This window comes from Struthio camelus, chromosome 8 (genome assembly GCF_040807025.1).
Source record: "Struthio camelus isolate bStrCam1 chromosome 8, bStrCam1.hap1, whole genome shotgun sequence".
In the NCBI taxonomy this organism is placed as follows: Eukaryota; Metazoa; Chordata; class Aves; order Struthioniformes; family Struthionidae; genus Struthio; species Struthio camelus.
Window position 1 is genome coordinate 26251481 of NC_090949.1, and position 13141 is coordinate 26264621.

The 13141-nt window shown below is 54.1% G+C and overlaps 1 protein-coding gene across 3 annotated transcripts in view; it reads left to right on the forward strand.

Moving 5' to 3' along the window:
• Positions 1-13141, forward strand: part of IPO13 (importin 13) — a 42758-nt gene that overhangs the window by 15980 nt on the left and 13637 nt on the right. For all 3 annotated transcript variants that reach the window (XM_068952881.1, XM_068952880.1, XM_068952882.1), the window contains exons 3-11: positions 3825-3965; positions 4692-4833; positions 7735-7901; positions 8381-8501; positions 9614-9761; positions 10163-10344; positions 11081-11107; positions 11896-12030; positions 12660-12803. In XM_068952881.1, coding sequence (XP_068808982.1) covers positions 3825-3965; positions 4692-4833; positions 7735-7901; positions 8381-8501; positions 9614-9761; positions 10163-10344; positions 11081-11107; positions 11896-12030; positions 12660-12803 — 1207 coding nt within the window. The remainder of the gene's footprint in view (positions 1-3824; positions 3966-4691; positions 4834-7734; positions 7902-8380; positions 8502-9613; positions 9762-10162; positions 10345-11080; positions 11108-11895; positions 12031-12659; positions 12804-13141) is intronic.

The following is a 13141-nucleotide window of genomic DNA, read 5'->3' on the forward strand; positions in this document are numbered from 1 at the left end:
ACCCAGAAGAGACAAGGCTTTTGTAGTTTCTCTGGCTGTGAGCACTGCTTTTCATCATGAGAACCTGGCATTGCACCCTGCCAGGAGAGACGAGATGGTTTGCGAACGAAGCATGGGACTGCAGGCTGTAGCTCTATGTTCTCGTCCTGGCCTTGGCCCTGACTTACCTTTGGATAAGTCACTTGTGCTGGGGCCTTCCATTTCTTTCTGTGGAAAAGGAGGATGCAAAATTTGCTTTTCTACCTCTGAGGTGTTACTAGAAATGATGTAGCAGAGATTCGTAGGTGTAAAGTGTTTGATTCGTTTATCTGCTAGGCTGTTGGAACCCTTCCGCTTTCTCAGAGGATGGTGGTGTGTCTCAGGCGGGCTCAGCTTAATGCGTTATTTGGGGCTGCCTGGACGCTGCTCTTCTGCTAGCATGTAGCATTCCTGAGAAGAAACCTCAGAGCTTTGGCCAGAAAGTGGTGAACTCCATCATCTCGGCACAGGCCTTCAGTCTTGGGAGCAGCAGGAAGCTCCTTAGTCACAGAAGGGCAGGAACTAAGATATTGTTGCATCTCTTTTGCAGAGGAGGCTTGGGCTGGGTTTTGTCTTATTTAAAGATTATCCTCTGGCTAAACTGGTCGGAGAGCTGACTGAGTGTGCTGGAGTCAGAGAGCTGAGTTTTTTTTGCCCACACTCCTCCAGCCTGGTGGATGGTATTGGAGAGTAGAGAGGGGTCTCTATGGGGTGGACACATGATTTGAATTGTGGAGAGTGGGTGTCAGACACTGAGGAGCCTCTCTGAAAGAAATGGTGTTGCTCCTGCGGTGGGAGCTGGCGGGATCACATGGCATCTGGCCCTTCTTTTTCTGGTCTTGGCAACTAGTGCTGAATCCCAGAAGAGGAATTTCACTAGAAGAGTTTTCCCAGAGCTTCATTAGAAACAGATTTTTAATACTTTTTTTTTTTTTTTTTTTTCCATCAGGACATGGCGCTCTGTAGTTCAGATTTCAGATCAGGAAAGATCAGATTGCCCATGTGAGCTGCCTGGGTCTTGCCACTGTTTCCATGGTGGGAGACTGAGCTGTGCTGCAGGGACTTGGGGATGCTGAAGTTTGCAGGGGTTTGAAAAGTAACTGGACAAACTCTCAGAAGAGAAGTCTGTTAAGCTGTTAAATACAAAGATACCAAATCTTGCTCAGAAAAACTGTACCACAAGTCATTGGGGTCCGGAGAAATATATAAGGAAATGTCACCATATGCTTACTACCGTCACACACTCTTTCATAGGCATTCCTAATTGTCAGCTCTTGGAGCTAGGCTACTTGTCTGGGTTGGGCCAAAGGCCTAATCCAGCTGAGGTGGTCTTGGGTTTTCCTCCTGCCCTGGTTTGACTGTCCTGGAAGTGGTCAGCAGTGACTTGCAGAAAGGGTGAGATGTGCAGAAGTTTCTGCCAGCAAACATGGTATCTGTCTCCTGGCATAGGCTTTAAGGACTCTTTCTCTGCAGGCAACCTTGCCTGGCTGCTTGCCTGGCTGCAAACTTTTCCCCTCTCTGTGCTGGCTTTGCTAAAGCAGATGGCCCTGACCTTTCTCTGGAGTCTGGGTGCTTTCCAGGCTGAGCCTGGCTTGGGAAGGTTGCTGACAAATATGCTGATACGTGGCTTGGGCATGTCTCTTGGGTTACTTGTTGAAACAACTCACCTAGGGCAGGACTTCTCCCTCTTAACTATTGACCCTTATATCTGAATTATCTGCTAGATGTCTGCATAGGCAGTGAAGAGAGTAAGGGGCTTCACAGGACATGATTCACTCAACCTTTTTGAGATACTTTTATTAACATAGGATGAGTTGCAGTGTGGAAGCAAATCCATGTGGTTCTCTCTGTTGGCTTTATAGGGAGTCCAGAAGACTAGCTCAGGTCTAGACGTCTGCATTATGGGTCTTGAGGAGCTTATGACAAGAATCCTACCTCTTCTGGTTCACTTCAAAGTCATGAGAACATCTCTAGGGTAATGTGAGGCCAATGCTGAGGAGGAAGGACAGGCTTTGCACTGTGCTGGAGCAGTGGAAAAGCCCTCTGTGCCTTTCTGTCTAGATACTGGCCTTGCTATAGTCGAGGTCAGTCCAAAGGAACATGGCTCCCAGGGAGACAAGCTGATGAATTTCCCATCAGCGCCATGGCACAGGTGTTCCTGCACTGCCATGTGCATCACTCACAGTGCATTAGAGACTTCAAAATGTTACATGCAAATATATCTGTCCCCTCCGCCGTGAGTTTTTTCCCTGCAGGAGATGGGGGGGGGGGGGGGAAGTGAGGTGATGACCCTCTGCCAGCTCACAGCCCAATAGGGTGCTGTCCCCTGCCAGGGCAGAGGGGAGCTGGGACTGGTGATATGCTCTTTCCTATATCTTCTGGTGCTGGCCCAGACCTAGAAGCTGCTGCCCTCAGCAAGGTTCTCCTCCTGTGCTGGTGGCATAGGATGGCTCTGTTCACTCTCGAATGAGTGAGCAGAGCAAGAACTGCCCATGTGCTAGGCAGCGGGGCAGCCCTGCAGTTCTGGGGTGAAGGTGGGGCTCTCAGTGACAGCATTTACACCTTTTGCCCATGGAAGGCACAAGAGAACTGGCATCACGTGTGCCTCCCAGCCTGTGTATCTCTGGCCCCAGTACTTGTGTGTGGCAGGGCAAGCAGGGAGCGTACAGAATAGCTGTGTCTCCAGATAGCATGCCTCGCTGGCCAGGTAAATGACAAGCTGCTGATTAGCCTCCAGCACAGCCTCTCTCCAGGGGCCTTAGGCTGCATTTCACCTTCGCTGCCTCCTTGCTTGTTGCCTTGGTTACAATCACTTATCGGCGGCAGAGGGGAGACTGACATGCGCGAGATTGCCCAAGTGTGGGCCTCGAGTGCCGTCCTGCTGCTCACGGGGAGGGAGGGGAGCACAAGCGTTTGGGGAAGAGGTGTGCAGGGCTGGGGGGAGCCCCAGGGGGCCCAGAGGACGTGCAATGGAGCTGGCATCCTCTGTGTTGGGCAGTAGTAGGAGTCCTGGAGCGTGGCAGCCCGTTTCATCTAGTTGCACTGGGTGCTTGCATTTGGGTATGGCAGGCACTGCCTGACTTTCCCGCTGCCTTTCATGCTCATTCACTGGGAGAATCCGTCAGCTCTCTACGCCAGCGAATGGGGCAAAGAGCAAGGTCCAGATTCACCGAAGCCTTAGGTGATGCTGGAGGATTCTGCAGCTTGCTACTTCCCACTGACAGCTCTGACTGCTTCAGTGCAGACCTAAGAAGCACTAGTTGTAGGCAGTGGTGATGAAGGGCCCAAAGGACTGCAGTGTCTGCCCTTTTCCTGTCTGCCATCTGCCCTGCAGAGCTGTGCTATGAGCTGAGCTTCAACTCCCTCGGAGCCAATTGTGGCAGTGACAGCCAATTACTGCTAGCCCAGGTTGTGCTGGGCAGCACTGCTGGGCAGGTACAAGTCAGAGGCAGGCCTACTTCTCCTTGGTGTAATGGGGGGTTTGCACAGAGCTTGTGTGGTGTCATGACAGCTGACTCCACCCTTTTCTCCACCTGCAGAGGCTCCACTGTGGGAACACCTAGCACTTTGTTTCAGCTTCTTCAGTTGTTGGGCTTCATCCAGCAGCCCATTGCCACTGGCTGGGAGGAGAGTTCCTGTAAGCAACAAAGGCTTCAGGATTCATCTCATTCCACAAAGCAGCTTTTAACTAGGGAAAACTGAGCAGGAACCCTAGGAGTGTGGCAGGAGGGACTGTCTCGGTTAGAAGCCTGTGCTATGGTGCTGATGGAGGTGATGCTCTGCACTGATTCAGGCTCTACTTGCAGGTATGTGAATACCCTCCTGAAGCTCATCCCCCCTGTGCTGGGGCTTCAAGAGCAGTTGCGCCAGGCAGTCCAGAGTGGGGACATGGAGACGTCACATGGAATCTGCCGCATTGCTGTGGCCTTGGGGGAGAACCATTCCCGGTGAGTGCTACCACGTTGCTGCTGGTGTGCATGTTGCACTGTGTGTGAGGGAGCGGGGGAGGGTCCCCAGAAGAATAAGCTGGCCAGCTGCTCCTTCCTTCTGCTTCAGCTCTGAGCCTGGACAAGCCCGTGTTGTTTGAGATCTAGGCATCCTCTCCAAATGCTGGGCTGGAGGACTCCCCCCACAAGCTCCTGAGATCATGCTCCTGGCCTGCACACACATGACAGTCTTTGCTCCTTGCTTCTAGTGTTTTGGTGTGAGACAAGGGGCCAGTGGGATTTCTTGACTTCCAGCCCTGTTAGGGCAAGGGTGCAGCGCAGAGCCCAGGCTAACAGTGAAGGGATGTCTGTGGTGGGAAGGGGTCCTTGGGGACAGAGTATGCCAAATACCACAGTTCCCCTCTGCTTGGGGCCATTAGCAGCCCGTGTGCTACTGTGCTTCCTTCCCGCTTTGAGCGTGGAGTTGGGCCAAATGCCTCCCAGAGGTCCCTTCCAGCCTAAATTACTCTGATTCCTGGGGCAGTTCATGGCAGATCCTAGTACTGCCCTGGGGCATTCAGTGTCCTTTATCCAATGTTGAGAATTGTAATAACAGAGTTTGGAGCAGCCCACTGTTTCCTTGCTGCTTCATGCAGGGTCTGTCCTGCACCAGGTGATGTGTGTGCTCTGTAGAGAGGCCAGGCCTGCAGCGTTGGTGCTAACCTGACCGTGATCTCTACTCCCCAGGGCCCTGCTGGACCAGGTGGAGCACTGGCAGAGCTTCCTGGCCCTGGTTAACATGATCATGTTCTGCACTGGCATCCCTGGGCACTATCCTGTCAACGAAACCACCAGTTCCTTGACGCTCACGTTCTGGTACACGCTCCAGGTTAGTGGCAGTCACAGGGCAGCCTGCCTTGGGGCTGCCCTTCTTGTGCTGGAGGCAGAGCCTAAGACACAGATGTGTGGATGGAGCCTGGGGTGGAGGAGGCAGGGGATTGCAGCCCCTCAGGGGTATCTCGGCCCTCTGCCATTGTAGGAGGGAGAAAGGGGTCCCAGCACAGTGTCCCAGCTGTGCACCTGGGTTTTGAGCGTACTGATGGTCTGTAAGGTGGAGGAGGGCCCTTCCCACACATGGATTTCCTTGGCCATGTTGCTTGGAACAGCTTATTCCAAGCTCATTGCTCTTGTGTCTGGCCTCTACTTGCAGTGAGCTGCAAGTAGAGCTCCTTGCAGTGAGCAGCTGTGCAGCAGTAAGCAGTGGCCTGCTGCTCACCTACTAATGACTTGGACCTTGTGCCTGGGCTTCCCCCCTTCTGCAGGGTGGACCCTCTCCCTTGCTATGCTTCATTTGTCTCTGTCTAGATGGACACACAGAGCTGCTAGCTGCATGGAGGCACTGCCACTAAGATTGCAGCAGTGCGGTGTCTGGAACAGAGCCGCGCACTCCAGGCTGTTTTTCTTGAAAGGCTTTGGCTTACCCCTTTTTGAGGAACAGCTTGCTGCATTGTTGAGTTTCTGGGCAAAATGAGAAGATGAGGCTATGTCTGGTGCTAGAACAGCCCTTCTCTTGGCAAAAAAGAGCAGATATTTAGGACCTGTCCCTTTGAGAGCTAGGCCCACCTGAACGGGGAACACACTGGTGTGGAACAAGCCCAGTCGCAGCTCTGCTAAATGGGGAATAGGCCTGCTCTGGGGCGACAGGGCGTTCTCCCTGCTGAGTGGTGACGTGGTCCCATTTCCAAGGGAAGGCGTTTCCAAGGCTGCTGGGTTTGGCTCTATTTCTGGGGACCGCTCTGCCACCCAGCATCACGAGCAGCAGGCTGAGGAGCCTTGAAGTCTGGCCTGTCTGTACAATTCCCATATCCCTCACCCTGCACTTGCAGCCACTCTAGGAGAGTTCATTCAGAAATGTTGGCCCTGTGGCTTACTACTTCCACCCCCAATATTCCTTGGAAGTCTGAGCCAGATTTCAAGAGCCTTGTTAATATAACTCATTAAAACTTCACACTCCAATATTTTCCCCGCAGCAGGCCTGATTGTTTAGCTCCTTGCTGCATGCTTGTGCCAGTTGCAAGCAGAGAGGAGGGTACTTACTGTGTGCTACATCCTCTTATGGGGCTTGCAGGTATGGATCCTCTGAAGAGGAAGGCAGGAGCTAGAGAGGCTTCTGGCATGGCCATGACCAGTGCAGCCAGCTTCCTGGAGAGGGGTCCATCTTCCTGGGATTCAGTGCCTGTAGGCCCCATGCATTTTGGAAGTGGGGGTATTAGCATCCCTGATTTCAGGAGACTGCCCTTGTGTCCCCAGCGTGCCTGGCCTCTGCTGTACCCTACCATCTCCGTCCACCCATGTCCACCAGCTTGGACTCTGTCCTGCTGAATTTAGCTGCCTTGTATGAAGACCGCTGCCTTGGGCTCAGGTTTGGGAGAGGTGGCCGAGGTTCACTAGGGAAGAACAGCTGCTTTCTCTGATGCTTTCTCAGTCTCTGTTTCTGTAGTGAGCCAGTGGCATGTATTTTTACCTTGTAAGGCTGGGTTCAGATCACCAGGGCTGAGCACAGTAAACAGCCCCCTCTGTGTGATCCCATGGCTTGGCTCAGGGCAGGTGCTGGGCTCTCAGTTCCTTCCTGCTGTGTCCCGCAGGAGTTGACTGAAGCAGAGTGCAGCCAGCAACTCCTTGTCTTGCTGCCAGACAAGGACAGCCCTTACAGGGTCTTATGGCTCAGCGACAGCCTGTGTGGTGGTAGGGGACAAGCCCCCTGAAGCAAATGTGTCCTGGGAGGTATGAACCCTGCTCTGCAGACAAGCTCTGCTTTTGCAAGGGGTCACAGGGTGGATTTTTGACTGCAAGAAGTGGCAGCTTTCGTGAGTTGCTGGGACTCAATGGGGAGGTTCTCCTCAGCCTGCTTTTAGAGCCTTGCTGCCTGCAAGCATTAGTTATGGCCCAGGCTTTCCTAGCTCCAGAGCAGATGAAATCCCAACCCCCTGTGGCTGCACTGAGCTGTATGTGAGCTGAGGAGGCAGCAGGTTCCTCGCCTCTGCCGCCCCAGGCCCTGTCTGCCCCAAGAAGGGAGGGAGGCCTTGTCAGTGCAGCTCTCTCCGCTCTGGCATTCTCCGCTGGCAGGAAGGAGGGCGGCAGAACGTCACTTCCATGGGAATGATCTATTTTTAGCCTCAGTTCATCCCCACTGCTCCTTTCCTCTGCAATCTGATGCAGTGTGACTGAGTGTGGGTAGGGAGGGGGAGAACAACGTCAGTGCTGTGCCAGCAGTCCCCCTGCAGTGGAGGGCCCAGCTGAGTGGTTGGGCTTTTCGGACTGATCGAGTTCCCCCCATCCTCTTGGTGCTTATGAGTTTGGTTCTGAGCGTGTGTATGCAGGCAAGAGAAGACTGCTTTCCAGGCACCGAAGTAGCTTGGTCTGAGTCTGCTCCGCAGGGGATCCAAGGCATGCCGTGCTCCCAAGGCTAGGGCACACTAGAGCAGTGCCATCGCTCTGTAATGGGACTGTCCTCAAATGCCTGAGGGTCAGCACAGCTGTTTGGGCTCCTGGCATCTTACCTTATCAGCTGCTCCAGAAGAGCTCTGGCTTCAGGGAGTTCTCCCCATGTTGTGTGAGGTAGACCTCAGGGGACTCCCTCCGTCAGCTCTGTGAATTGGAAATGTAACCTCTGATGTGAGACAGATCCTGTCAGCTCCGGGGAGATGCCCGTGAGCTCCTCATACAGTAGATGTGCTGGCTCCAGTGCCTTTGCCCACAACACCTGGTTTATTCTCTCTCCTACCACCAGGACGATATCCTCTCCTTTGAGCCGGATAAGCAGGCAGTGTACCAGCAAGTGTACAGGCCTGTCTACTTCCAGCTGGTGGATGTGCTGCTACACAAAGCCCAGTTCCCCTCCGATGAGGAGTATGGCTTCTGGTCTTCAGATGAGAAGGAGCAGTTTCGGATATACAGGTACAGCTGCAGCTGATGCCCTTCTTTACCTGGGGGGCAGGAGCAGGACATGTTGCTCTGTGCCTGGATGTGATTTTCGGCTAGAATGTGGGTTTGCTTTATTAGGCAGGCCAGAACACAGGTGGTGTCCTGCCTCCCTGGAGCCTGAGCACTGTGAGAAACGCAGTGCTGTAGGGAGACCCAAAGAAGGATGTGGACCCTTCTACCAAGGGTAGTTTTGGCTATGGTGGTGGTTTGGAGATGAGCTGGTGTGTTATCGTGATGCTGGTGCCCTGCCTAGGAAACACTGGGAGCAGGGATTAAGCTGTGACATCAAGCTGGGACAGAGCTGCAGCCATTAGCAAGGTGCTTAGGTGAGCAGATGCTGCCCATCTTCACCCTGCCAGGAAAATGGAGGTGACATAGCATGTCCACAAATAGAGTGCTCAGCAGGGAATGGTGATAGCACTTGGAGACCCCCATGCTCTTCTCCTCTGCAGGGTGGACATCTCTGACACGTTGATGTATGTGTATGAGATGCTGGGCGCTGAGCTCCTGAGCAGCCTCTACGACAAACTGGGACGTCTCCTTACCAACACAGAGCAGCCATCCACGTGGCAGGTGAGTGAGGGGACCAGGACACCAGGCTGCTGGGCAGGCAGAGAGAGTGTACTAGCCCCTTGGGCAGTGACAAAGGAGGCTATCCTTGCTGTGCAGTGTTGAGGGCAGAGAGACATAATAGAGAGGTGAGGAGTATGATCACCTTGTCAGCATATCAGTTGCAGATCACGAAAGTGCAGGGCTGTGGGGGCTGTCCAGGGTCTGTTGGATCAAGGAACAGCTCTTCTTCTGCCCCTCTGTTCCTTAGTGCAGGCCAGAGACCAGCTGGGGTTTGATCTTGGTCCTTTGTTGCTGTCTGTCTTGTTCTGGTGCTGCATTACTGTGGCACAGCATAAATGCTGGAGGGCTTCCATGTCCTTTCTGCATCACCAGCGTGCTGCTGTGCTAAACACTGAGTGCCCTGGCTGACTCCAGGGGAAGCAGCTCTACGAGGGTGACATGGAGGGCCCAGGTTTGCTTTCAGTAGTTGCCGCTCTTGGTGGGGTAGCAAGCTGCCTGCCTCCCTTGCACTGCTGCCCAAAGCCCCTGAGCAGAGCCAGCGCAGTGGGGTGAGAGGAGAGCCTATGGTAACCCGGTGTAGCTGACACTGTGAATGCAGACGGGAAGGCCAGGGTGCTTCTGTAGAGCAGGCTAATCAGCATGTATCTGCTCACCTTGGCATCCCCATCAGCCAGCCATCGCTGTCAGACTCGGGTGGCTGGAACAGTGCCTCGTTCATCATTGTCTGCAGCTAAACCAGTAGCCAGCCAGCAGGAGCAGTGACTTGCAGTCTGGGCACAGCTCCCTGCTGTCTGAGCACTGAGACAGTGTCTGTCACGCTGGCAGTCTGCTGACGCTCATCAAGTTCAGGCTGCAGTCCCATCAGGTGAGACGCCCGCAACTCTTGAAGTGTGTGGACAACCTTCACACTGTTGAGGCATCCTGGAGGCAAGCTGGGATGGATAAATCTTGAAGCCTGTTGCGTGCGTTGGTTCTGACTGTGCAGCTGTCTCCAATTTTTCAGCTTCCCTGGCCTCTATGACTGGGTCTGAGCTAGTCCCTAGCATATGGGGTGGGGAAGGCATTGGGGGTCAGCACATGGCTCTGACAGAGTCCCTCTCCCTCTCTGACAGCACACAGAAGCCTTACTCTATGGGTTCCAGTCCATCGCTGAGACTATTGACGTGAACTACTCCGATGTGGTTCCAGGGCTGATTGGCCTCATTCCCCGGATCAGCATCAGCAACGTGCAGCTAGCTGACACCGTCATGTTCACTATTGGTGAGGCCTTTGCTCACATGCAGGCTGGGGATGGAACCCTTCTGGGAGGGTCCCCTGCACTTGGGGAGGGGGGAGCCCTATCTGAGATCACTCTTTCTGAAGTTGTCCTGCACGGACCTCTGCCGGTGCCACTCTCTTCTGAGCTGGCGCTTTTGTGCTGATTCCTCCGGGCTTTGAGCCACTGGCTGTGTTCTGCTCCACCTACTATCACACCACTCCTGCCATCTGCTTTGGAGTTAGCCCAGACTCTGCTTGGCTGCAGAGCTCTTGCTGTCCCTTCTCAGGGAAGATTAATAATGATAACAGTGAAAAGCAAAGCTGAACAGCCCAGGATGTAGAGACCAAGCTCCCTGACTGCCGTAGTGCATCCCTGCAGTCTCTGATGCTGTCCGTGTGTGCAGGGGCCCTGTCGGAGTGGCTGGCTGATCACCCTGTCATGATTAACAACGTGTTGCCGCTGGTGCTCCAGGCCTTGGGCAACCCTGAACTCTCCATCTCCAGTGTCTCCACCCTGAAGAAGATCTGCCGGGAGTGCAAGTATGACCTGCCACCTTACGCCGCCAACATTGTTGCTGTGTCACAGGTAAGAGCTGGAGCAGATGAGGCTTGGGGTCGCTGGACACTAAAGATCCCTTCGGGGCTGGGCTCTGGGGGCTGCCAGGGCCTGCATGGGAGCAGGGAGGGGCTGGCAGAGAACATCAGCCTCTGCTTTTAGAGCCAAGGGGACACCATCCCCTTTCGTGGGGGGAATCTGTGCCGCAAAGTGGTGGATGCTGGGGAAGTACGGGGGAGAGGACTGCAGAAAGTGTCCAATCTCACATGATCTCCATGAAAACTTCTTCTTTTGCCACTTCTGGAGACAGAGTACTGGGTTAGAGGGACCTAATTCAGAAGAGCTGGTTGGACACATCCCAGGCCCTGATATTCACCTGTTCTAACTTTGCTGTTGAGGGCAGTGTTGATGATGGCCTAACCAGGTTTTCCTTGGTGACCTGGTGGGTCTGCAGCTTCTTTCTGCTGGGATAACTAAGCGCTGTCTCTGAGCTGATCTGCTGCAGAGCCTGTTTGAGTCCATCGACTCCCATCACTGGGTGGCTGTGTGAGATGGAGGCGGGGAGGTGAACATGGTGCAGAATGAGGCTTTTGCTCCCTGCCTGTGGCTGGTCACGAGGAGGCCTGCACAGAGCTGTCTGCTGCTTATCCATGCCCAAATTGTTACTGGCTGTCATGACCTCCTGCTTCAATCCCACCTCCCTGGAAGGGAAGAGACTTTTTGCAGTGCTCACACTCCTCTTTCTCTGTCCCTTTCCCTTTGGCAGGAGGTGTTAATGAAGCAGATTCACAAGGTAAGAGTCACTTGCTCACACCCCTGCCTCGTTCTGTTTGTCCCCTTCAGCCCTCGTTTGTGCTCATGTGTAAACACAAGAAATCCCATCATGAGCTGTTTCTGGAGGATAGCTCAGCGTTGCAACCAGTTTGTTTGGGGCCAGGAACGCCTGGTATCTCCCGCTCACTGCACTGCTAATCTTTGGGCTCTCCATACTTGGACTGGAGTGGGGTTATGCTGGTGGGATATTTCCTCATAGGTAGGGAAGCCCCCAGGGACCTTTAACTTCAGTGGTTCCCAGCCCCTCCAAGCCTGGGGAGGCAGAGGTGCCTTAGCGCAGCAGCAGGCTACAAGAGGAAAGGGGAGGGAGGCTGGTGCGGGGACAAAGCCCAAGCTGTGCTCGCAAATAGCAGAGGGTGGGACACTTCACCCCATGGGGGCTGAGGCAGGTTTGTGCAGAGAATCGGATGACACGGTGGGGTGAGTGATGCTGACATGGAGATCTCTTGAGTACTAAACTGGTCTTTCCTTGAAGGGATGCTGGGGAGAGGATAAGTGGTAGCAGGAGAGCATCTGTTCTCCCAGGGCTGCCCTCTAGCGCTGGTAGGGAGCTGCCCTGTTCTCCTGCTATAGGATATACCTGCGATATCCCAGACAGGGCAGCTTCAGAGCAGCCCACCAGAACTCCTGGCCCTTCTGGCTAGGCCTCAGGCAGTTTTCTTAGCTAGCAAGCAGGGTCTTTGCGGTTTGCTGGAGGACTCCAGGCTGGGCAGTGACCTGCCCCTTTATGTCTCCTCTCTGACTCAGACAAGCCAGTGCATGTGGCTGATGCAGGCTCTTGGTTTCCTGCTCTCTGCCCTACAAGTGGAGGAGATCCTGAAGAACCTGCACTCCCTGATCACTCCCTATATCCAGCAACTGGAAAAGCTGGCTGATGAAACGGTGAGTGCCCTTGTACCACTACCTCCATCTGAAAGTAGCTTCTCCCACTGTGTGTGTTGCTGGCTAGAGCCCCAGGAGGTGGGGTGTTGAAGCAGCACTGCTGAACACAGGCTTTCTTTCCCCTCACCCTGAGTAACTGTTAATTGCCTAACGCAGGCATGAGCGGTGCAGAGCAGAGCCCTACTAATCAGACTGAGCTAGGCTGCAGGTTTTTTTCCTTTGCAGCTACTCATCTGTAAGACCAGAGGCTCCTTGGCTCTTGCAAGCCATGTATTGTCTGGATCAGCATCTTCCTCCCAAGGTGGAGCCCACGCCTTGGTCACACAGCCTCCTCCCTCGTGTGATATCCCACGTGTTGCCCCAGCGGGCGGCTGTCTCGACTTGCTCCCTGTTAGAGGAAGCCGTCCGTGGTGCTCTTGAGCATCCTCCAGGATTCGTCCACCAGTGAGGGTAGGTGGGAGGCCTCATGGCTCAGCTAAAGGGTAGAGAGGGAAGGCAAGAGAGTGCAGTGCAGGGAAGCCCTTTCTCTGGCGCTTTGCCTCAAGTCCTGGCTCCTCAGTCACACCTCTGGGATCTTGTGGTAAAGCACTACTGTCTGTATCACACTTTGGCTTTGTTTTACCTGGCAGCCAAATCCTTCCAATAAGCTGGCTATCATCCACATCCTGGGCCTGCTCTCCAACCTGTTCACCACCCTAGACATCAGCCACCATGATGATGACCATGAAAGCACCGAGGTCAAGAAACTGCCAGTGCAGCAAGGACCCAACCCAGTGAGTACAGTAGCAGTTAGATGCTCTTTGCCATAGCCTAGCCAGAAGCCCTGCTGTGCACAGCTAATGCTAGGAGGAGAGGCTGTAAGGTGGGGTGAATGGAGAATGCAGTGTTTACCACGGACAGGGTAGTGCTGGTGCATTCCAGCTAAAATAGCTCCCTCGGCTCTTCCCACTGCTTCTGAGGTGGACAGAGGTTTCTTGCAAGATCCCTGTTGGCTGGGCACTGGTCTGAAGACATGCAGGCGCTACCTGCCAGTTTTGAGCTGTGCTAGGCATGCTTCAGCAGGGAATGAAGTTTCCCAGCTTCAGAGAGGGCAGGGGGCAGTAGTCCCTGA